Raw genomic sequence first — 25120 nt, forward strand, 5'->3', positions numbered from 1 at the left:
TTTACCCAGATAAGGAAAGCTCATGCTACAGCCACTCCTGTTATGTAAAAGGGGATTTATCAGTGCAGGTCACCTTCTTATACTGAAGGTCTAATGACCACTGAAGGCGGTGAAGCATTGGCCCTCTAAGGCTACGCAACACTGTAAAAGGTTGTGATATAGGATTTGCTCTTTCCATCATAAACAAGTAACTTCTTCAGAAATGTAAGTTTAGTGCATCTTCAGTGGTAATGAACTGGACAAGCAGGTATCAGTTCTTCATGCACATCAGTAGTTGGTTACCGGTTGTCCACCTTCGCACCATTTTATGTAAATATCACCCTAGGAAGGAAAAATTCAGAATTACACACACTATATTCCTTTCCTTTTTATTATTCTGTGGTGATGTTTTTTTCTTCTTTATGTAAAAAAATTCTCAGAAAACCTTAAACATTATTGGAACATAAATCAGTGGCTTCTGTAATTCCGCAACCAGATGCTCTGTAACTTCTTCCCACTTCCTTAGAGTAAAACCAGTTTGCATCCAGAAAATATTGGAAAGCTGTAGAACAGTCTCAGTGGCAATGGTCGCCAAAGTTTTATCACTCACTTTTGGGAGAAACTCGTTTTAGGTCAGACGAATATAATTTAAGAATGGATTCCTCGCACTTCGAAGCAAGTATCACTAAGTCTATCCATCGAGTGGTTGTGGTTGGAAAGAAAAGTGTCCGTAATGTCTCCCGGCAAGATCGGCCATTTGACTCTGTTCTCGAGAGTTGTACCTTTGATTTAAAAGGATCCTAAATATTAAATCACATCCATTTTATGACAGATCTTTAATATCCAGGGTCAACTTTCCTAAAGGAAGACTAAAGCGTTTTAGTATAAATAGACTTTATTGAAGCCGATGCCTCCGCACTGAGGCCGGTGTTCGGGACTACAGTTGTAACAGCTCACAACTTCTAGAAGGAATGTCAATGGTTACGACAGTCATGCATAACATGGTCTGATCACATTTTGAGAAGCGGATTCAATCATTTCTACTGAAATGCTTATAACATTGTTATATATAGAACTACTTCCAATAAACTGCAAAAAACATTGATCGACGTTTCCAGTACGAGCTACAGTGTCAACACAAAGGGGAGCCATAAATGTTTCATTTATGAAAGAACGTAATATTTACTGTAATGAAAGAACAAAAATTAAAAAGCTTTCAGATCAAGGCCATCACTGAACCAATCACAAGGTACAAATTCATCAGTCCATGTTCTCGAGCTGCTATCAAGGAAAAAAAATAAATCTCAAACTCGTAAACCCTCAGTATTGGGAATACTCCTTCGTCTGAAGTTTGGCAATGATTCTTTCCAACTGCCTCTTGGCTTCACACTGTGGGAAGTTGCCCATGTCGTAGTACTGGGCAGCAATTTTCACCAACCTGCAATGGCAAGAAAAAAAAAAATCTGTAATACACAGTGAAGGTGCAGATTAGCCATCTTTTAGGGTACTTTCACACTTGCGTTGTGCGCCATCCGTCGCATTGCGCTGTGTGACGGATGTAACGGATGCGTTTGCATATAGTGCCACAACTGATGCGACGGATCCTGCAAAACAACGCAATCCCCGTTGTAGCTTCATTTCCAGCGATTTACTCAACTGAGCACGCTCAGTTGTGTAAAGACGGATCGGTCACAGGAATCCGACGAATTCCGCCACCATAGCCTTCCATTATAAAAACGACGGACGCCGACAGAATCCTGCACATTGCTTTTTTTGACTTTTTGGGAAGCGCTGAAAAACGCTACATGCTGCGTTCTTACCGCCCAGCAGATGCAACGCAGCGTCGGCCGGCAGATACAACGCAAGGCCATCTGTCACAGTACGTCGTCAATACAAGTCTATGGGAAACAGCGCACATCCATTAATGGCTTGCGCTGTTTCCCCAAAGAGGCGGATTGCGACGGCTGCCAAACAACGCAAGTGTGAAAGTACCCTTAGAGGCAATCTTCTCATACAAGTCACATAATATATTAGTGAAACTGAAAAGGTCTTAAAATTCCGTCTAAAAAGGGGTGAACTTTTTTTTTTTAAAATTAGATCCTACTGTATATGGTCTGACTACATAAGTATCACACACAGAGAAAAAAGTAATTAGACTGGATTGTTTTTCCCGCTAAAATTCAAGTCAATTCACTACCTGCGCCACAAAAAAGAATTTTGTTTACTTACCGTAAATTCTTTTTCTTATAGTTCCGTATTGGGAGACCCAGACATTGGGGTGTATAGCTTCTGCCTCCGGAGGACACACAAAGTACTACACTCAAAAGTGTAGCTCCTCCCTCTGAGCTTATACACCCCCTGGAGAACCAGATCTAGCCAGTTTAGTGCAAAAGCTGAAGGAGAATAGCCACCCACAAGTAAAAACAGAGAAAGAACCGGAACAACCGGAGACTCTGTCCACGACAACAGCCGGTGATAACACGCGGAACAAGAAACTGCCAACAGGCAACAGGGAGGGAGCTGGGTCTCCCAATACGGAACTATAAGAAAAAGAATTTACGGTAAGTAAACAAAATTCTCTTTTTCTTTATCGTTCCTATGGGAGACCCAGACATTGGGACATCTCAAAGCAGTCCATGGGTGGGAATAAACAGAAAAACTAAGAAGTAGGCGGAGCCTAACTTCACAAATGGGCGACAGCCGCCTGAAGGATGCGTCTGCCCAAGCTCGCATCTGCCGAAGCATGAGCATGCACTTGGTAGTGCTTTGAAAAGGTATGCAGGCTAGTCCAAGTGGCAGCCTGACAGACTTGCTGAGCCGTAGCCTGGTTTCTGAAAGCCCAAGAGGCACCGACAGCTCTGGTCGAGTGTGCCTTGATCCCCGGCGGGGGAGGCACCCGAGAACACTGGTAGGCATCCGAAATGGTGGACCTAATCCAACGGGCTAAGGTCGGCTTAGAAGCAAAGAGGCCCTTACGCCGACCTGTGGTTAGCACAAAAAGAGAGGTGCACCGCCTAAGAGCAGCGGTGCGAGACACATAGATCCGGAGAGCACGCATCAGATCCAGAGTATGCAATGCTTTTTCAAAGCGATGAACAGAAGCCGGACAAAAGGAAGGTAGGGTAATGTCCTGGTTAAGGTGGAAAGGAGAAACCACCTTAGGGAGAAAGTCCGGAGTCGGACGGAGAACCACCTTGTCTTGATGAAAAAACAAAAAAGGTGACTCCGAAGAGAGCGCAGCCAAATCAGAGACTCTCCTGAGGGAAGTTATGGCCACTAGAAAGACCACTTTCTGTGAAAGACGAAACAAAGAAACCTCCCTAAGAGGCTCAAAGGGGGGTTTCTGCAAAACCGTGAGAACCAAATTGAGGTCCCAGGGATCCAAGGGCCGCCGGTAAGGCGGAATGATGTGAGACGCACCTTGCATGAAGGTGCGGACCTGAGCCAGCCGGGCGATACACCGCTGGAACAGCACTGACAGAGCCGAGACTTGTCCCTTGAGAGAGTTGAGGGACAGTCCCAGCTGCAGACCGGACTGTAGAAAAGACAGAAGGGTCTGCAAGGAAAAAGGCCAAGGAGGATGGCCGGAAGAGCGACACCAGGACAGGAAAATTTTCCAAGTCCTGTGATAGATCTTGGCAGAGGAAGACTTACGGGCCCGAGTCATAGTGGAGATGACTTCAGGGGGGATACCAGAAGCCGTCAAGATCCAGGACTCAAGAGCCACGCCGTCAATCTGAGAGCCGCAGAATTCTGGCGGAAAAACGGACCTTGTGAGAGAAGGTCTGGACGGTCCGGAAGATGCCACGGCACCTCTACGGACAGATGGAGCAGGTCTGGATACCAAGCTCGCCTGGGCCAGTCCGGAGCAATGAGGATGACTCGACGGCCCATTCTGATCTTGCGCAGAACTCTGGACAAGAGAGCTAGAGGGGGAAACACGTAGGACAGACGAAACTGGGACCAGTCTTGAACCAGAGCGTTCGCGGCGAATGCCTGAGGATCGTGGGAGCGAGCCACGTAAACCGGAACCTTGTTGTTGTGACGGGATGCCATTAGGTCCACGTCCGGAGTGCCCCACTTGCGGCAGATTGACTGAAACACTGCCGGATGCAGGGACCACTCGCCACTGTCCACGGTTTGACGGCTGAGATAATCTGCCTCCCAGTTTTCCACGCCTGGGATGTGGACTGCTGATATGGTGGACTTGGAGTCCTCCGTCCATTGAAGGATGCGTTGTACCTCCAACATTGCCAGGCGGCTGCGTGTCCCGCCTTGGTGATTGATGTAAGCAACCGCTGTCGCGTTGTCTGACTGGACTCGGATGTGCTTGCCCGCCAATAGGTGGTGAAAAGCTAGGAGAGCCAGAAGCACGGCTCTGGTTTCCAGCACATTGATCGAGAGGGCTGACTCGGACGGAGTCCAAGTGCCCTGTGCTCGGCGGTGGAGACATACCGCTCCCCAGCTGGATAGACTGGCATCCGTGGTGAGGATCACCCAGGACGGGGCCAGGAAGGAGCGCCCCTGAGACAGAGAGGGGGGCCAAACCACCACTGAAGAGAGCTCCTGGTCTGTGGCGACAGAGCCACTAACCTGTGCAAGGAGGAAGGCCGCTTGTCCCAACAGCAGAGAATGTCCAGCTGCAGTGGACGCAGATGGAACTGGGCAAAGGGAACAGCCTCCATTGACGCCACCATCTGACCCAGCACCTGCATCAGGTGCCTGATGGAATAACGGCAGGGCCTCAGCAGAGAGCGCACCGCCAGTTGGAGGGACTGCTGTTTGATTAAGGGCAACTTCACAAGTGCCGGCAGAGTCTCAAACTGCATCCCTAGGTACGTGAGCCTCTGGGTCGGAGTCAGAGTGGATTTGGGCAGATTGACAAGCCACCCGAATTGGGCTAGAGTGGCGAGAGTGAGCGAGACACTCCGCTGACAGTCTGCGCTGGATGAAGCCTTGACTAGAAGGTCGTCCAGGTAAGGAATCACTGCCAACCCCTGGAGGTGCAGAACCGCAACCACTGCTGCCATGACCTTGGTGAATACCCGAGGGGCCGTGGCTAACCCGAAGGGAAGAGCCACGAATTGGAAATGTTCCTCTCCGATTGCAAAACGTAGCCAACGCTGGTGTGAAACTGCAATTGGCACATGGAGATAGGCATCTCTGATGTCGATGGATGCCAGGAAATCCCCTTGGGTCATTGAGGCAATGACTGACCGCAGAGACTCCATGCGAAAATGCCGCACCCGGACATGCTTGTTGAGAAGCTTGAGAGCCAGGATGGGCCGGAAGGAACCGTCCTTTTTGGGGACTAGGAAGACATTTGAGTAGAAACCTCTGAACCGTTCCCGGGCGGGAACCGGTACAATTACTCCGTTGGCCTGCAAGGATGCCACGGCCTGAGAGAAGGCGGCGGCCTTGGAGCAGGGGGGAGTTGACAGAAAAAATCTGTCTAGCGGGTTGGAAGAGAATTCTATCCTGTAGCCGTGGGAGACGATATCCCGCACCCACTGATCGGAGACGTGTTGAAACCACGCGTCGCCAAAGTGGGAGAGCCTGCCACCAACTAAGGACGTTGCTGGCGCGGACAGATAGTCAAGAGGAGGCTGCCTGAGTGGCAGCAGCTCCTGCGGTCTTCTGTGGACGCGCTTTTGTGCGCCAGTTGGATTTTTGGTCCTTGGCTGAGTTAGTGGACGAGGCCGAGGGCTTAGAGGACGACCAGTGGAGGAACGAAAGGAACGAAACCTCGACTGATTCCTACCCTGGACAGGTTTCCTGGTTTTGGTTTGTGGCATGGAAGTACTCTTCCCGCCAGTAGCTTCCTTAATAATTTCATCCAGCTGTTCACCGAACAGCCTGGACCCAGCAAAAGGGAGTCCAGCAAGGTACTTCTTTGAAGAAGCATCTGCCTTCCACTGTCGAAGCCACAAGATCCTGCGGATAGCGAGGGAATTAGCCGAAGCCACCGCAGTGCGGTGAGAAGCCTCCAGCATGGCAGACATGGCATAGGATGAAAAAGCTGAAGCTTGGGAAGTTAAGGTAACCATTTCGGGTATAGATTCCCTGGCGAGGGAATGCATCTCATCTAGAGAAGCAGAGATGGCTTTGAGAGCCCACACTGCTACAAAAGTTGGGGAGAACGAGGTCCCTGCCACCTCATATACAGATTTGGCCAGAAGGTCAACCTGGCGGTCAGTGGAATCCTTAAGAGAGGTGCCATCAGCCACTGATACAACGGTCCGGGCTGAGAGTCTAGACACCGGGGGGTCTACCTTTGGTGAATGAGCCCACTCCTTGACCACCTCAGGTGGAAAGGGAAAACGGTCATCAGAACCACGCTTTGGGAAGCGTTTGTCAGGACAGGCCCTAGGCTTGGTCACAGCGGCCTGAAAACTGGAGTGGTTAAAGAACACACTCTTTGTCCTCTTAGGCGAGGTAAACTGGTGCTTTTCTGCCAGAGAGGGTTGCTCCTCTGATACTGGCGGATTGAGATCCAGTACAGAATTAATGGACGCAATCAAATCACTAACATCTGAGTCACTTTCGGACAGATCAATGGGGCACATGGAGTTAGCCTCCGAGCCCCCTGTAAAGGCATCCTCCTCGTCCTGCGAGTTAGCTTCTGAAAAAGAGCCGCGGGACGAGGAAGGAGAGGGAGCCCTGCGTCTCCTTTTAGGAGGAAGGCGTCTGGGACCAGATGATGAATCCTCTGTGAGCTCCGGTCCTGAGAGAGCCCTAGCAGCAGAGGCACCCTGTGAAGGGGGCTGATGCATGTTCAGCAAAGTCCTGGACAGCTGTCCCATGGAGTCGGCAAAAGACTGGGAGATAGACCTAGATAAGGATTCTACCCAAGCCGGGGGTTCAGCCACAGGAGCCGGAGCAGCCGGAGAGACCACTGGGGGTGCGATTCCAGGTTGAGGCATCGTCAGGTTAGAGCAGGCATCACAATGTGGATAGGTGCTCTGTTCAGGCAGTAGGAGCTTACATGCAGTGCATACTGAATACAGCTTTGGAGCCTTGCTCCTCGTGTGAGACATGCTGCTGGAGTGGGGGCTCTGCCAGAATGACCCCCAGAGAGTATATACAGAGGTCCACAACCAGAGGTTGTGGCTTACCAGACCGCTGGAGCGGTGTTGTGTGCCCTCCAGATCCCGAAGCCCGGACCCCCAAGCACCTCAGCAGGGATGCTGCAGACCAGTGCTGATCGCAGGGAAAAACGCTGAGAAAATGGCCGCCGGAGCGAAGAGAGGGGGCGGGACTCACTCTGGGAGCGGGATCTGGAGGGCCATAGAAACTTACAGGGGAGGAGACATACCCAGTGAGGAGTGTCCCTCCCCTGTGCAGAACGGCCGCTGGGCGGAGCCGCGCTGTCCCTCTGCATGAATGACATGCGAGGGCAGTGAAACCGAAAGTAGGCCTCCGGCGAAGCCGGGGCCTAAATTTGAGCGGTGCGGCCGGCGCGCAGGCACCATCGGCGCGGTTCTCAGGCGACAGGCAGAGAACCCGCCGGAAATGTCATAAAACTCACTCAGCACACTCTCCCACAACAATAAAGTACAGGGACCCCCAATATATAAACGTCTCAGGTACTTAGCTTGCTGAGACGCAGGGTTCCAAGTCCCTGGGGATGAGTGCTCCGGTCCAGCAGGATCCTGAAGGGCTGCGGATGGAGACCGGTCTCCTGCCAAGCATGGAGAACCGTGCTGGCTCCCACTTCAAGCCAGAGCCCAGGAGGGATGGTGAAGGAGCACGGCATGTAAGGCTCCAGCCTTGGAATCAACCTTAACAGCACCGCCGACACAGTGGGGTGAGAAGGGACATGCCGGGGGTCCAGGCTTGGACCCGCTTTTCTTCAAACTCTTTCCAAAAATGAAAAATCAGATGAGAATGCATGTGTGGATGTATGCCTCCTGAACACAAAGCGATAAACTGGCTAGATCTGGTTCTCCAGGGGGTGTATAAGCTCAGAGGGAGGAGCTACACTTTTGAGTGTAGTACTTTGTGTCTCCTCCGGAGGCAGAAGCTATACACCCCAATGTCTGGGTCTCCCATAGGAACGATAAAGAAAATGACTTGTGCTGCTCACCATAACATTTTTCTTGCATCCTACATTGGGGGACATGGGAACCATGAAGGTTAATATACTGCCACCTGGAGGCTGACACTAAGAATACATCTTAGAAAAACAAACATTTCTAGTAGGTGCAAAAGGAAAAGGAGGAGCAAATAAACAAGACCTTCCCAAACAAGGAAAGGTGCAATGTTCCCCAATAAAGGCTACAAGAAAGATTTTACGGTGAGCACCAAAAATCTGTCTTAGTTGATTAAGGAACACAGGAACCATGAGCCCTCGTGGGCAGGGACCGCTCTCCTCCTGTACCAGTCTGTGCTTTCTATTGTCCATGATTATTATACATGTGTTTATTATGTATACCTCTTTTCCCATGTAAAGCGCCATGGAATAAATGGCGCTATATTAATAAATAATAACCATGTGATGTCCTACAGCTGTGCCTGGGGTGGAAAAACTAATACCAATACTTCAGAGGGAAGAATAGTCATGCCACAGATTGCTACTCGCTCGTAGTACCTGTGACGACACAGACTTTTTCAATGTGTGTCGTGGGTTAAAATTTCTTACATTAGCCAGACGTATTGTTCTTCTGTGTGCTAACTCATGTTTGCTAAACTATTGTTTGGGACCAGACCCTTCGGAGCATTCATTGTAATGTAGTTGTGTATTGCTAATCTAATGTAAACTAACTTAGTAGCCATTGTCTAGTCTGTGACTTGCAGACTTCATGTAGATATCCTCAGTCTTTCTATCCACATCATTTAAATGAACATCCATGCAGCTTGAAATTCATCCAATAAGAGAAGCAACCTTGTACAACCAATCCGATAAGGGCACAGTATATCCAAAGGGAAGGCTATGGCTATAAAGAAGGGAATTTTGTTTACTTACCGTAAATTCCTTTTCTTCTAGCTCCTATTGGGAGACCAAGACAATTGACAATTGGGTGTATAGCTACTGCCTCCGGAGGCCACACAAAGTATTACACTTTAAAAAGTGTAACCCCTCCCCTCTGCCTATACACCCTCCCGTGCATCACGGGCCCATCAGTTTTGGTGCCAAAGCAGGAAGGAGGAAACTATATAAATTGGTCTAAGGTAAATTCAATCCGAAGGATGTTCGGAGAACCGAAACCATGAACCAAAAGAACAATTCAACATGAACAACATGTGTACACAAAAGAACAACAGCCCGAAGGGAACAGGGGCGGGTGCTGGGTCTCCCAATAGGAGCTAGAAGAAAAGGAATTTACGGTAAGTAAACAAAATTCCCTTCTTTGTCGCTCCATTGGGAGACCCAGACAATTGGGACGTCCAAAAGCAGTCCCTGGGTGGGTAAAGGAATACCCCGATAAAAAGAGCCGACAACGGTCCCCTCCTACAGGTGGGCAACCGCCGCCTGAAGGACTCGCCTACCTAGACTGGCATCCGCCGAAGCATAGGTATGCACCTGATAGTGTTTCGTGAAAGTGTGCAGACTGGACCAGGTAGCCGCCTGACACACCTGCTGAGCCGTAGCCTGGTGCCGCAATGCCCAGGACGCACCCACGGCTCTGGTAGAATGGGCCTTCAGCCCTGATGGAACCGGAAGCCCAGAAGAACGGTAGGCTTCAAGAATCGGTTCCTTGATCCACCGAGCCAAGGTTGACTTGGAAGCCTGCGACCCTTTACGCTGGCCAGCGACAAGGACAAAGAGCGCATCTGAACGGCGCAAGGGCGCCGTGCGAGACACGTAGATCCGGAGTGCTCTCACTAGATCTAACAAATGCAAATCCTTTTCACATTGGTGAATTGGATGAGGGCAAAATGAAGGTAAGGAGATATCCTGATTGAGATGAAAAGGGGACACCACCTTAGGGAGAAAGTCCGGACGTAGAACCACCTTATCCTGGTGAAATACCAGGAAGGGGGCTTTGCATGACAGTGCTGCCAGCTCTGACACTCTTCGGAGTGAAGTAACTGCCACTAGAAATGCCACCTTCTGCGAAAGACGTGATAGAGAGACATCCCGCAGCGGCTCAAAAGGTGATTTCTGAAGAGCCCGGAGAACCCCGTTGAGATCCCAGGGTTCCAGTGGCCGCTTGTAAGGTGGGATTATGTGGCAAACTCCCTGCAGGAACGTGCGGACCTGCGGAAGCCTAGCTAGACGCTTTTGAAAAAACACGGAAAGCGCCGATACCTGTCCCTTAAGAGAGCCGAAAGACTAACCCTTGTCCATTCCGGATTGAAGGAAGGAAAGAAAAGTGGGTAAGGCAAACGGCCAGGGGGAAAAACCCTTATCAGAGCACCAGGCTAAGAAGATCCTCCAAGTCCTGTGATAGATCTTGGCGGACGTTGGTTTCCTGGCCTGTCTCATAGTGGCAATGACCTCTTGAGATAACCCTGAGGACGCTAGGAGCCAGGACTCAATGGCCACACAGTCAGGTTGAGGGCCGCAGAATTCAGATGGAAAAATGGCCCTTGGGACAGCAAGTCTGGTCGGTCTGGGAGCGCCCACGGTTGACCCACCGTGAGGTGCCACAGGTCCAGGTACCACGACCTCCTCGGCCAGTCTGGAGCGACGAGGATGGCGCGGCGGCAGTCGGACCTGATCTTGCGCAACACTCTGGGCAGCATTGCCAGAGGGGGAAATACATAAGGCAGTCGAAACTGCGACCAATCCTGAACTAAGGCGTCCGCCGCCAGAGCTCTGTGATCCTGAGACCGTGCCATGAATGCCGGGACCTTGTTGTTGTGCCGAGACGCCATGAGATCGACGTCCGGCGTTCCCCAGCGGCAACAGATCTCTTGAAACACGTCCGGGTGAAGAGACCATTCCCCTGCGTCCATGCCCTGGCGACTGAGAAAGTCTGCTTCCCAGTTTTCTACGCCCGAGATGTGAACCGCGGAGATGGTGGAGGCTGTGGCCTCCACCCACAGCAGAATCCGCCGAACTTCTTGGAAGGCTTGACGACTGCGAGTGCCGCCCTGGTGGTTGATGTACGCGACCGCCGTGGCGTTGTCCGACTGTATGCGGATCTGCCTGCCCTCCAGCCACCGATGGAACGCTTTTAGGGCTAGATACACTGCCCTTATCTCCAGAACATTGATCTGAAGGGAGGACTCTGTCGGAGTCCAGGTTCCCTGAGCATTGTGGTGGAGAAACACCGCTCCCCACCCTGACAGACTCGCGTCCGTCGTGACCACAGCCCAGGATGGGGGCAGGAAGGATTTTCCCTTCGACAGAGAAGTGGGAAGGAGCCACCACTGAAGAGAGGTTTTGGCTGCCAGGGAAAGAGACGTTCCTGTCCAGGGACGTCGACCTCCTGTCCCATTTGCGGAGAATGTCCCATTGGAGTGGACGCAGATGAAACTGCGCAAAGGGGACTGCCTCCATTGCTGCAACCATCTTCCCCAGGAAGTGCATGAGGCGCCTCAAGGGGTGTGACTGGGCCCGAAGGAGAGATTGCACCCCTGTTTGCAGCGAACGCTGTTTGTCCAGCGGAAGCTTGACTATCGCTGAGAGAGTATGAAACTCCATCCCGAGGTACGTCAGTGATTGGGTCGGAGTCAATTTTGACTTTGGGAAATTGATGATCCACCCGAACCTCTGGAGAGTCTCCAGAGCAACGGTTAGACTGTGTTGACATGCCACCCTGGAGGGTGCCTTGACTAGGAGATCGTCTAAGTACGGGATCACCGAGTGGCCCTGAGAGTGTAGGACTGCCACAACGGCTGCCATGACCTTGGTGAAGACCCGTGGGGCTGTCGCCAGGCCGAAAGGCAGTGCCACAAACTGAAGGTGGTCGTCCCCCATGGCGAAACGCAGGAAGCGTTGATGCTCTGGTGCGATCGGCACATGGAGATGGGCATCCCTGATGTCGATTGATGCAAGGAAGTCTCCTTGGGACATCGAAGCGATGACAGAGCGGAGGGATTCCATGCGAAACCGCCTGGTTCTCACATGTCTGTTGAGCAATTTGAGGTCCAAAACGGGGCGGAATGAACCGTCCTTTTTTGGCACCACGAACAGGTTGGAGTAAAAACCGCGACCACGTTCCTGAAGGGGAACGGGGATCACAACTCCTTCTGTCTTCAGAGTGTCCACCGCCTGAAAAAGTGCAACGGTTCGCTCGGGGGGCGGAGATGTTCTGAAAAAACGAGTCGGAGGACGAGAGCTGAACTCTATCCTGTAACCGTGAGACAGAACGTCTCTCACCCATCGGTCTTGGACATGTGGCCACCAGGCGTCGCAAAAGCGGGAGAGCCTGCCACCGACCGAGGATGCGGTTTTGGGAGGCCGAAAGTCATGAGGAGGCCGCCTTGGAGACGGTGCCTCCGGCGGTCTTTGGAGGACGTGACTTAGACCGCCATGCAGAAGAGTTCCTCTGGCTCTTCTGTGGCCTGTTGGATGAGGAGGATTGGGATCTGGCTGAGGGCCGAAAGGACCGAAACCTCGCTTGAATTTTTCGTTGCTGAGGTCTCTTTGGTTTGGGCTGGGGTAAGGACGAGTCCTTTCCCTTGGATTGCTTAATAATTTCATCCAATTGCTCGCCAAACAATCGGTCGCCGGAAAAAGGCAAACCGGTCAAGAATTTCTTGGAAGCAGAGTCTGCCTTCCATTCGCGTAGCCACATGGCCCTGCGGACTGCCACCGAATTGGCGGATGCTACCGCAGTACGGCTAGCCGAGTCCAGGACAGCATTCATGGCGTAGGAGGAAAACACCGACGCCTGAGAAGTCAAAGACGCTACTTGCGGAGCAGAGGTACGGGTGACCGCATTAATCTCAGACAGACAAGCTGAGATAGCCTGGAGTGCCCACACCGCTGCAAAGGCTGGGGCAAAAGACGCGCCTATGGCTTCATAGATGGATTTCATTAGGAGCTCTATCTGCCTGTCCGTGGTATCCTTGAGCGATGAACCGTCAGCCACTGCTACTACGGATCTAGCCGCCAGTCTAGAGACTGGAGGATCCACCTTGGGACATTGAGCCCAACCCTTAACTACGTCAGCGGGGAAGGGGTAACGTGTGTCATTAAGGCGTTTAGTAAAGCGCTTGTCCGGAAAAGCCCTGTGCTTCTGGACAGCATCTCTGAAGTTAGAGTGATCGAAGAAAGCACTCAGAGTACGTTTGGGAAACCTAAACTGGTGCTTCTCCTGCTGTGAAGCCGACTCCTCTACAAGTGGAGTTGGAGGGGAAAGATCCAGCACCTGGTTGATGGACGCTATAAGGTCATTTACTATGGCGTCCCCTTCAGGTGTATCCAGATTGAGAGCAACGTCAGGGTCAGAGTCCTGGGCTGCGACCTCCGCCTCATCCTCCAGAGAGTCCTCAAGCTGAGACCCCGAACAGCGTGATGAAGTTGGGGAAGATTCTAAGCGAGCCCGCTTAGCCGGTCTGGGACTGCGGTCCGTGCCGGAGTCCTCCACGTAATAACTAGAGGCCACCCCAGGAGCATGCTTCGTCGCAGACCGAGAGGGGCCTGGGGGCGATCCCGCAGGGCCCGGGGCCTGTGTAAGGGCCGGTCTGGACTGCAAAGCCTCTAGTATCTTAGCAGACCATTTGTCCATAGACTGAGCCATGGATTGTGAAAGTGACTCAGAGTTTGTCAGCTAAAACTGCAAACTCTGTCCCTGTCACCTGGACAGAGGAAGCCGGCGGTTCTACCTGGGCCGAGGGTCCCCCCAGTGCCCCAGGCTCCGGCTGAGCGAGTGCCACAGGGGCCGAGCATTGCTCACAGTGAGGGTAGGTGGAACCTGCAGGTAGCATAGCCGCACAAGAGGTACAGGTTGCAAAATAACCCTGTGTCTTGGCACCCTTGCTCCTTGTGAACGACATGCTGTTGTCTCCCAGGAGCGTGATCACTGAGGGTATATAGCCACAAGCTAACAGTACAGCCGAACCGAGAAAAAGTATACAAATATAATATATATATATATATATATATATAAATAATTCAGCACCCAAGGGGGACCAGCACCGGGTGACCGGTGTGGCTTACCGACCGCTCAAGCGGTGTGTGGCCACCAGATTCCCTGCCTCGGGTCTCCCAGAGCTGCAGCCAGAAGTCCTCCACCGGCAGAATGTGCTTAAAACATGGCTGTCGGCGTTCACAGGGGAGGAGGGAGCCGTGGGCGTAACCAAATAAGTGCGGGAATCTGGTGCCCCAGAGTGATTAGTGAGGGGGGAGGAGGACATCCAAGCGTGCTCCAGCCCTCACTGTCGGCGTCACGCCGACCGTCCCGCCCTTACCCCTGACTGGCAGGCCCGGGGGCGGGAGTTTAAGGCACTAGGCCGCAAAAGCCGGGGGCTAAAGTTAAAACCGCGGCCGGCAAGCAAGCGCGGTCAACGCGGTAGTCCCGGCCTCATACCAACACCGCAGCCGCTGCAGCGTCTGAGGCCCAAAGTGCTCCATGCACCGTCCCCAAAGGGGACACAGAGTACCTTTATGATGCAGGGCCTGTCCCTGATGATACTCAGTCTCCTGTCCGTCAGATTCCCACAGGGGCTGCGGAGGGAGCCCGGTCCCAGTGCCTGGATGACCGGCTAGGATCCCACTTCTCCCAGAGCCCCTAAGGGATGGGGAAGGAAAACGGCATGTGGCTCCAGCCTTTGTACCCGCAATGGGTACCTCAACCTTAACAACACCGCCGACTCAGTGGGGTGAGAAGGGAGCATGCCGGGAGCCCTGTTAGGGGCCCTCTTTTCTTCCATCCGATACAATCAGCAGCTACTGCTGACTAAAATGGGAGCATGAGTGCATGTGTGCCTCCTTCAACACAAAGCATAAAACTGATGGGCCCGTGATGCACGGGAGGGTGTATAGGCAGAGGGGAGGGGTTACACTTTTTAAAGTGTAATACTTTGTGTGGCCTCCGGAGGCAGTAGCTATACACCCAATTGTCAATTGTCTGGGTCTCCCAATGGAGCGACAAAGAAAAGGGGACTTCCTTAAGTCACCAGTTGTTGGATGTCGCATGATCCAGTCTAAGGTCTTAGGAACTGGCTAGGGGATCAGGACCAGGATACCTTGTGGACTCGGTCTAGGGACTTTGGCTCAGACTAGAAGAACACTTGGCTACATGACTTCAAACCAAAGACTACTTAAGGAGGAAACCCAGGTTTGGACAATCCAGTCACCTGGTACAGACTTTGCAGACCTCAGCTAGCTTCCCAAATCTGGAGTTAGTCCATTCTCGGTGTGTGCCCGCCGAAAGCGGGGTGCTGCTGGATTGGAGTAAATATCCCTGAAACCTCTGAGGCATGGACATTCTAAATCCCTGGTGAGCCAGCGGAAGGGGGAGACTCTGTTGCCTGTTACATTTGTGTGTTATGCTGGTTATGTGCCGTTAATATTTTGGCGATCCAATAAAGTCTTAATATTGTGATTCCCTCACCCTGTGTTGTCTGAGTAGTGTTCCGCCCACGGTTAAGGAGGTCGTGCGTTCAGTTGGGATGAGCCCTGAGCCACGCTGTCTTTCTAAAGGCGGCCAGGCCAGCGGACAAGAGCACCCACTGACCCCCGTGTCTCCACAGTACCCTTCTGATAAGGCTTGCAAACCCTGACACAACAAAGATGTACACAAAAATATAAAAGTAGTGGCCCTATGAAATAGAAGAACAGACACCTGTCTGAAAGCGGGCCGCGTTCTAGCTTGGCCTGACCTTTTGCACCAAAATAAAGAATAGCAGCAGTTAACCAAAGCAAGTAACACAGGTCACCTCCTCAGACCTGCGTCTGCCTCCAACCGACACCGAGCTAAGCTGAATATCTGAGTATCCGCTGCCCAGTTCTAGTCTGATGGGGAGGAATCAGATTTTAATTTTCCTAAAATGTATTCTTAGTCTAAGCATCCAGGTGGCAGATTACTAACGCCCATGGTCCCTGTGTCCCCCAATGAAGCGATTGAGAAATCCTATTTTATGCTACATTCACATGCAACACATTTGCTGTATAAATATCTGAACCCGACTCATTTATCAGCCCGATCTTTGCAAGAAATTAATGCATATTCTGCTAAAACAGTTATGTGGAACAGATTGTTTCAATTTAGACATTCATTTGCAATTTTTCTGGTAACCACAAGCTTGTCACCACATACATCCCCTTGTAGCTAAACGGAGCCCCACAATTGTATATATTATATACTATGGGCGAATCCCAGGAATCTGACACCAGGCCGTTGGTAGCTCTGGGGTGTTGGCACACACGATCTGTGTCAGTGTGCGAGTTCCTGCAGAGCTCATATGTTTCCGCACGGCTGCGATTGCAATTTGATGAACATTCCCAGCTTATTGGAGGAATTCGGTGGTCGAGTAAATCTGATATTTTTTTGCTCACTTATATAGCGAGGGAAAGCTTATAACTCACCATTCTGGCTTTATGTCTGTGCATGTCCGGATGTAATTCTTTGTTGTAAGAACAAATTCATTATACAGGACCCACTCAGGCTTGTGGTCCAGGACCGTAGAAGGATGTAACTGCACAACTTGGTTGTCTTTCACGGTCAGGTAATGTCCTGTTCTTTCCAAATGTGCCACCTTATGAGAGAAGATAAATCCAACTCTTAGAATGAAAGGGATTAGAATTCTTACAAAGCTGCTCAATAAAAAGGTACAGAGATAGTAACCCGTTTATTTACACTTCACCGCTCAAGAGCATAGACAAATCTCTCCACGGTCAGTAATCAGAGGACTTGTACAGCTGCAGAGACGTAGACAATGAACAGCGGAAATTAACACCATAGTGGCACATAGCACAACGCTCAGCTCCAGGTCAGCAGAAGACACAGCAACCTACTTTTAACCCTGCAGGTGCCGACTACTTCCTTGATGTTTGGCTGCGGGTCTCCTGGCCCAAACTCAACAACCTTGTCCCCCGAGGTCGGGCGGCCCCGGCCCTCCCCCCCGAGGTCGGGCGGCCCCGGCCCTCCCCCCCCCGAGGTCGGGCGGCCCCGGCCCTCCCCCCCCCGAGGTCGGGAGGCCCCGGCCCTCCCCCCCCCGAGGTCGGGCGGCCCCGGCCCTCCCCCCCGAGGTCGGGCGGCCCCGGCCCTCCCCCCCGAGGTCGGGCGGCCCCGGCCCTCCCCCCCGAGGTCGGGCGGCCCCGGCCCTCCCCCCCGAGGTCGGGCGGCCCCGGCCCTCCCCCCCGAGGTCGGGCGGCCCCGGCCCTCCCCCCCGAGGTCGGGCGGCCCCGCACATGGGAAAGCGGTTTGTTTAACTAGAGCGGCAGATGGACAGGTCTGGTCCCTTGGTCCTCCATCGTCAGCCATGTTATGGATAATAGAGCTGTGCTGTCTGTGAGAAAAGCTGTGCTAACAAGTGTAGAGAAACCTATAACACATTAGTGTCCAACCCCTTTAACTCTATACGGCACTTGATGGTGAACAGATGGTTAAAGTTTCTATTACATGTTAGGAAATTAGCACAATAATCAGACAATCCAGATGCATCAGTATCCTCAATGCAAGGAAAGTGATCTGAATGAGCCCATCATGGATAATTCCCATGGTCTGGAGACGAGCAGACACGTTTCTGTGCATGCAATATTTATCTAGATCTGAGGTGACAGAGCCGACAATGCACCATATGTTGGATAATTTCCTCTAACTCAAGTAACTTAGGAAAGAAAAAAAAAAAATCTAAAACAAGAACAGGCGTCAACAAGCACACAAAGCGTTAATCTTCTGATATCACAGATCAGTAGGGAGGCCACGATCCATTTATGTGGAGTTAATTGCTTGTACTTTCTCCGGTCCCAGCAGTTCTCACATATGAATTCCTGAAAGACCCAGTTATATGATTTTAGCGACTCTCATAACCGTTTATGCAATTTATTTCCCATCTGAACTCAACCTGAAAGGCAGCGATTCAGAGTCCTCTCCTTCCAGATGCTGGAACGTACCTGCATAAAATAGCCGGTAACCAAAGCTTTTCTGATATTAATGTAATAATCCCGGCTTGTGAAGTCTGTGCTTCTCCGTGGCAAGTTAAATCTGTCCATGATTCGTGACAGCTGCTGCCGTACATTGTCTGCAGACATCAGGGACCTGTAGTTAATGAAGTTGTCATAACACCACTGAGACGCCTCGTGATCTGGGGGAGGAAGATTTAGACACCTTGATCAGAAAACGGCTCAAGTAGACGACCAAATGACACATCATTACTGGTCAGGAAACCACTGTGGGTCAAGGTAACAGGACAATACAGCATTCAGGTCATAGCTAGATTGAGAAATAATACAGTGCGTAATCAAAGCTATGGGGTCCTTCTTATAACAGGACGGAGCACAAAGACAATGATAGGGGACAAGGGGACTTCGTATTGCAGCCAGATTGCTTTTATGCACTGATCTAAAGGAGTTTGGAATTTGCAATGGAGCTGAAAGAAATAATAGTCACTTCAGCAACGCTGGCTGTTCATGGCGAGCTCTTACAGTCCTATCTCCACCCCACAGCACCTTGTCAGGTCCGTCTCACAAGTCAGACATTCATGGTCCTAGTATGAACCATACACCGATCTCCAGACCCAAATGCTACATCCTGATAGATGTATGTGAGGGTGATTACGTTGGGTCTAGATACTGATGAGTGAGCATTAACATGCTCGGGTGTTTGGTACTCAATCAGTCGGACGCTTGGACAGGCTCAACTTCTGGATCTTCTGGAAAAATGCCTACATTCCCTATTGACTTCTATTATACTCGGTACACGAGTCGAGCCCGTCTGAGCTGTTATGAAGAATGACCATGGCAGTTCTGTTTGTGGTGCCCACGTAGGATCCAATCCCTTGGTATGGCGTGAATTTGAGACTTGCCACTCTGATTGCTCCGAGCCCGTCTGAGCGTCCAACTGCTTGATACGAGCACCCGTGCATGGTAGTGCTTGCTCATCACTAGGTCTGGAGGTCCAAGGCCAGGCCAAACATCCCGACGATCTGTACTCAGATTGTGAATGTGGACGTGTGACAATAGAAGTATCTGGGACACCAAAGAGTTAGGCCCTGTGTGCACGCTGCGGATTTACCGCGGATTTGCTGCAGAACATGTGTAACATTGCTGCACTCATTCCCCAGCAAATCCTATGGGTTTTAAAAATGCTGTGCACACACTGAGTTTTTTTATACCCGCGGATTTTCCGCTGTGGCATTATTGAGCATGTCACTTCTTTTCCGCAGGTACATGCGGTTTTTGCCATAATGTTAAAAATCCGCGGGGACCAACTTAGGGAAAATCCGCGGTAAAATCGTACCCGCGTTTTTACCTTGAGTGCGGGATTCTTTCAGAGGGTCCGGATTTTTCTCAAGAAAACGGCACTTTCTAGGGCGCACATAGCCTTAGGCTGTATTTGTACAGCGTTTTCCTACACTTTTTTTATTTATTTATTTTTTTAACACAGGTTTCTTTTTAAGACTTGAGGAATGTAAAGGGAAAAAAAAAATACTACCAAACACGTTGTTTCTTAACCCTGCTGTTCTGTTCGGTCAAAAATGACAACTTGAAATGTGGTTTTAAAATATTCATTATGTGGTACTGAAACTTGTGGTTAATTACTGTGTGTGTGGTTTTATGAATTGGTATTCTTTGTTTACTTTCTTCAAAACTAACCGGAACATTACAAGTGTATGGTAAACCCGAACAGAACAGCAGGGTTAAAAGTGAAAAATAAGTGTGTGGGAAATCGGCCCGAGGGTGGATGATACACACAAATCAACCACAAAACCTGAGGCAAGACAAAGTGGAATCCACAAGAGAATCTGCATGTAAGACACGGGCTGGGGTTGTCCGTGACGTAACATTAAAGCCGGCGTGGCTTATAGTAGGTGGGCAGTTTGCACATGGGCAGTCAGGATGCATCAGCCATGTTACCAGAGAATGACATCCAGACACTAATGTCGCATCATCGTGCCATATTCCACTATATGTGATTATTATACTCTATGATTAAAGTCTCATGCTCTGTGGTCTCTATGCCAATACCGTAGAGTCGTGTAAGTGTTAATAATATGAGTCAATGCAAATAAGTTTCACTTAGATGAAGGTCATTAAAATCGACCCTCAACCCCATCCCTAAAAAGTGACTATACATTTTGCCTGTGTCTTTCCTTTTTGACCTCCATTCTTTTCCTGCAACCAGGTCCATCTTCAATACTTGTGCTGCGGAATGGACAGGGCACGGATATCTTCAGCGTGTTCATCCTTCAGGGCAGGGAAGGCATGGGTTACACTTATCACTGTGCTCCCTATGCCACTGTGTCAGCCATGTTGTATTGAAGAGAACCAGATTGAATGGAGAAGAATGAAGGTCAGAAGGAAAGTGACTACATGCAGAACGCACTCACTTTATAATAGTGAGTGAAGGTCGAAAAAGTTAGATTTGTTTAGCTTAGAAAAAAGATGTCTTAAGGTGGCTTTACACACTACAACATCGCAAACGACATCGCTGTAACGTCACCGGTTTTGTGACGTAATAGCGACCTCCCCAGCGACATTGCAGTGTGTGACACGCATCAGTGACCTGGCCCCTGCTGTGAAGTTGCTGATCGCTACAAATCGTTCAGGACCATTCTTTGGTCCTTTGTTTCCCGCTGTGCAGCATGATCGCTAGAAAGTCTCAGTGTGTAAACGGGACTTTACAGCGACTTCGTTAGCGACTGCCTTTCAAAAAGCTCCTTTACAACGTCCCCAATGACTAGCTAGGTCGTTCTGCAGGTCCGGATCGCTGTTGCGTCGTTGGCCAGGTCTGCCTGTTTGACAGCTCACCAGAGACTTTGTAGCGATCCCGGCCAGGTTGGGATCGCTGGTGGGATCGCTAGAAAGTCTCAGTGTGTAAAGGGGCCTTTAGAGATCTGACTTCCACTGTGAGTGGAAGAAAAGCGATTCCGGCAGCTAAATAGGAAAGGGTTCTTTACAGTTAGAGCAGTCAGACTGTGGAATACCCTACCACAAGAGGTAGTAATGGCAGATACAGCTTTTAATAAAGGGCTGGATGATTTCCTCAGTACATACAACATTGAGGGTTATAAATTACTTAGTGACAAAATGTAGAACTGGTGGAGGAAGGTTGAACTAGATGGACCTAGGCCTTTTTTCAACCTAAGTAACTAAGGTTTCCCACTGACCATCTCTCAATCTCTACAAAAACAAAGCTCTGTAACAATACAATTTACAGACCAGGTCAGGCCATGTTCCTACAGTTTCCTGTGTCTGCACCAAAAAAAGTAAAAGCAATCTGCAGACAACGGTTTTGATGCTCTTTGTTGCATTTCCCTTTATTAATGCATTTTTTGGGCAGATTTTTTTTTTTTCTTTAAAGGAGATTTCATAGGATATAAATTTTACAGCTCCACATAAAAGCCTAAAAGATAAAAACGCACAGTTGAGAGTTTCTTTGAAGATTAAGTGGACATGTTCTTTCATAAAATCACATCTACTTGGCATGAAGTGTTAGGCCGGACTCGCACATACATGTGTCACACATCCGTGTGAGAGTCTCCCAACCTAAACTCCGTAGCCTCAGATATAGATGATAAGATCTACTTCAGGTGAGGACACCTGACTGCATCGCAGTTCGTACTGATGAACATGGATGTGTAAGGCTGGCCTTTAACATAGCATCTTTTCCGCACCAAAAAACCCCCAAAAAACTGCAGCATTTAGGCTACGTGGGAACATGGCCTCACGTTGGTCTGTTCACATCTGCAATGGTGGCTTCTCCACAGATTGTGTGACATCTAAAGAGAAAAATAACAGCACAAGAGCCACTTACTCTGTTTGAAGGCGTGGTAGACGTTCAGCAGCGTCAGATGATCGCCGTCTATGTGGGCAAACCTCATCTTGGACTCATCTGCAGCTTTCTTGCCTTCCGTGGGTCGGATAAAACACTGTGGGACTAAACAAGGTTGGTATGGGCCCAACACAAATGCCCATATCGATGAGTCACGCATTCACTGACAGAGGAACAAGGCCTAGCTAGGTCAGTTCACAGAGCATAGGGCAGGGCAGGATGGACCTCCAACTGCATCTTGGGCTGTATACTACCTTTCTGTGGTACATCAACACCTAACCCCATCTGTAAGACAAGAGGGTTTCAAAACTACAAGGCATCTGATTTACACTGTCTAGAACTTATTGATGTGTACAGCACCGTGATGGCCAGAAGGTGAGCAAATATATGGACAAGGTCTAAAACAGGACGGCCTAGAAAGGCAGGCGTCTCAAGCAGGACCTGAGGATGGAAAACGCTGGGACGGGGCTGTATGTGCTTTCTGCAGTCTTCCTGGCTAATCCTTCCCATTTCTATAAAGAATCAGATCTCTGCGGAGGTGGCAGCAGTAGGGGAACCTCCTAAACACCTCTGAATCCTACAGGATCCCATTACCCTATTTCAAGATGGAAAGTAAATATAACATTTGTCTGCACATCATAGACTGGTAAATTTGTCTATCAGCCCTCCAAAAGAGGCAAAAGGGCAAGTGACTGCCAGCCTTAAAGGGATGTCTGGATACAATATACCCTATAGGGGGACCTCTATTCGGGATATTCATCTCTTAGCCTAACTGGAGACACGTTACAAAGAGCGCCTCCCTGACACCTTTTGTTAGCAATGCAATCCCTAATCCCCCTGAGGCAGCACTGTAGCGAAACTAACAGGTTTCACCAAAGATCAGAGCTGATTGCTATGGGATGTCATAGGAGGAGACACATCTATTTAATGGCAAGGTACATGTGACTGACTGATAAGGGGCAGCTACGACTACTGGTCGATTACTGTTTTAACAATACAGAGTGGGCCATTTATATGGATACACCTAAATAAAAGGGGAATGTTTGGTGACATCAACTTCCTGTTTGTGGCTCATTAGTATATGAAAGGGGGGAAACGTTTCAAGATGGGTGGTGACCATGGCGGCCATTTTGAAGTTGGCCATTTTGCATCCAACTTTATTTTTCCAATGGGAAGAGGGTCATGTAACATTCCTACATGAACAGTGTCCTGGAAAGTGGATTGGTCATCGTGGGCCAGTTGAATCGCCACCAAGGTCTCCTGATCTGACCCCCTTAGACTTATCTTTGGGGGTCATCTGAAGGCAATTGTCTATGCTGTGAAGATACAAGATGTGCAGCATCTGAAAGAACGGATACTGGAAGCCTGTGCTAGCATTTCTTCTACGGAGCTGCCATCAGTGTATCAAGAGTGGGAGAAGAGGGTTGTATTGACAATCCAACACAATGGGCAGCCCTTTGAACACATTTTATAAGTGGTCATAAAATTGTAAATAACTAAGGAATGAATAACGTTACGTTAAAACCAAGCAGACCATTGTTTTTCTTGTGAAATTCTCAATAAGTTTGAGGTGTTGCATGACCCTCTTCCCATTGGAAAAAATAAAGTTGGATCCAAAATGGCCGACTTCAAAGTGGCCACCATAGTCACCACCCATCTTGAAAAGTTGCCCCCCTCCCATATGATGATGATAATAATAATAATAGTAAGTTTTATTTCTATAGCGCCAACATATTCCGCAGCGCTTTACAATTAAGAGGGGTCATATACAGACAATATGAGACAATACAAAATAACAAAATTAAGATACCAGGAGGAGTGAGGGCCCTGCTCGTAAGCTTACAGTCTACGAGGAAATAGGGGAGACACAAAAGGTGAATGGGGGGGAAAAGCTTGTCATATATGGTCCAGCCATCGATTTAATAGGGTATTCAAAAGCAGCTGCATGAACCCGTCGGTGAGAATTTATACAGGTAAGGGGACGAGAACTGGAAGTAATTTTTTTGAAGGGCAGAAAGGGACTAGATTAGATCAGGGCAGTGAGGTGATAGGCTAGTCTAAAGAAATGCATTTTTAGGGCCCATTTTATTTAGGTGTATCCATATATAAATAGACCACCCTGTACATAAGCTAAATACTTATAAATTGATGGTTTAAAGTGGTTGTAGGTGCTTGTAGTGAGCGGCAATGGGGTTCCTTTACATGCCGCTCACCGAGTGACAATTATATAGTCTATCCCGGGTGTCACGTAATCATTAATCATTTATATTGTCACAGAGTACAAGGTTTAGCATAGCAGAGGCTGTCAGCCGCGGATATGAATAGTTGCGATCACTCCCTCTAATGCTACTGCCACCTCCACAGAACAAGCCGAGAAAAGAAAAAATAGCCTCTCTGCCCTGCCCGTCTGCTCTGAGTCTGAGTCATCTGAAAGCTCTATAAAAAGAAGAATGTGATAATAAATGAGCATATACATCTAATGAATAACGTACGGATGCACTGACGCATAGCAACATTAATTCTGACTTTTCCACTTTCTTAGTTAATTTTTCAAAGTTAGTTACTACTGATATAAAAGTATCAACACGATCTAATCATAAAAACAGTCCCAAAATGACGTCAGTTGTCCAAGCCGACCTCATTGTCATGCCTGCTGCCGAAACATGCAAGCTCCCTGGCAGTGACAGATCGGGGGCGGTGGGGGAACGGTCACCATGTATGAGGCCCTAATAGGCTTCTTCCAAATACACTGGGACTGTAGGATTAAATGTGGCTTATCGGTAAGCCCGCCATCGGCTTTAATAGGGGACAGTGAATATATATATAAAAAAAAAAGCTCTAGGACCGCTGAGTATGAGCGTGGTGCAACCGGGCATACACAAGACAACGCTCAGCGGAATGATTTTTTTCAACCCATTGCCAGCACTTCCAACTTCTCCACAAACATGCATCTCAAGATTGGACAAGGGTTAGTGATAAAGGGGGATTCCTATCTGCCGTATTCAGGACTCCCATAGCCTTGTGTGTGCAATACCCCCCTCATTCCAGGAGGCGTGAGAAGGGCCCCCCACGGTCAATAAATGTGAGCCCCATCTACTACACATGGCACTGTGCCCAAGTAGACACCCCTCTGGCCACTCATCTCATGTGGGATGAACTCCAATTTGCTTATGGTGCAATGGCCGACATGGCCTGCGTACCAGGGGCAAGAACTAGTATGATGCATGCAAAGGCAAGAGTCACTAGGGTGCCATCGAGTGCCCGAGCCATTTCTACGGCGCAAACACAGAGCACAACACATGCCG

The 25120-nt window shown here is 49.7% G+C and overlaps 1 protein-coding gene across 1 annotated transcript in view; it reads right to left on the bottom strand.

Annotated features, from left to right (window-relative positions):
• Positions 1–856: 856 nt before the first annotated feature.
• The window catches only part of DHX15 (DEAH-box helicase 15), a 150556-nt gene continuing 126292 nt past the window's right edge, over positions 857–25120 (bottom strand). The window contains exons 11-14 of the mRNA XM_075346937.1: positions 21798–21920; positions 17936–18126; positions 16406–16575; positions 857–1417 (exon numbers count right to left, since the gene is read on the bottom strand). Coding sequence (XP_075203052.1) covers positions 1300–1417; positions 16406–16575; positions 17936–18126; positions 21798–21920 — 602 coding nt within the window. The 3' untranslated portion in view covers positions 857–1299. The remainder of the gene's footprint in view (positions 1418–16405; positions 16576–17935; positions 18127–21797; positions 21921–25120) is intronic.

Source organism: Anomaloglossus baeobatrachus, chromosome 1 (genome assembly GCF_048569485.1).
Source record: "Anomaloglossus baeobatrachus isolate aAnoBae1 chromosome 1, aAnoBae1.hap1, whole genome shotgun sequence".
In the NCBI taxonomy this organism is placed as follows: domain Eukaryota; kingdom Metazoa; phylum Chordata; class Amphibia; order Anura; family Aromobatidae; genus Anomaloglossus; species Anomaloglossus baeobatrachus.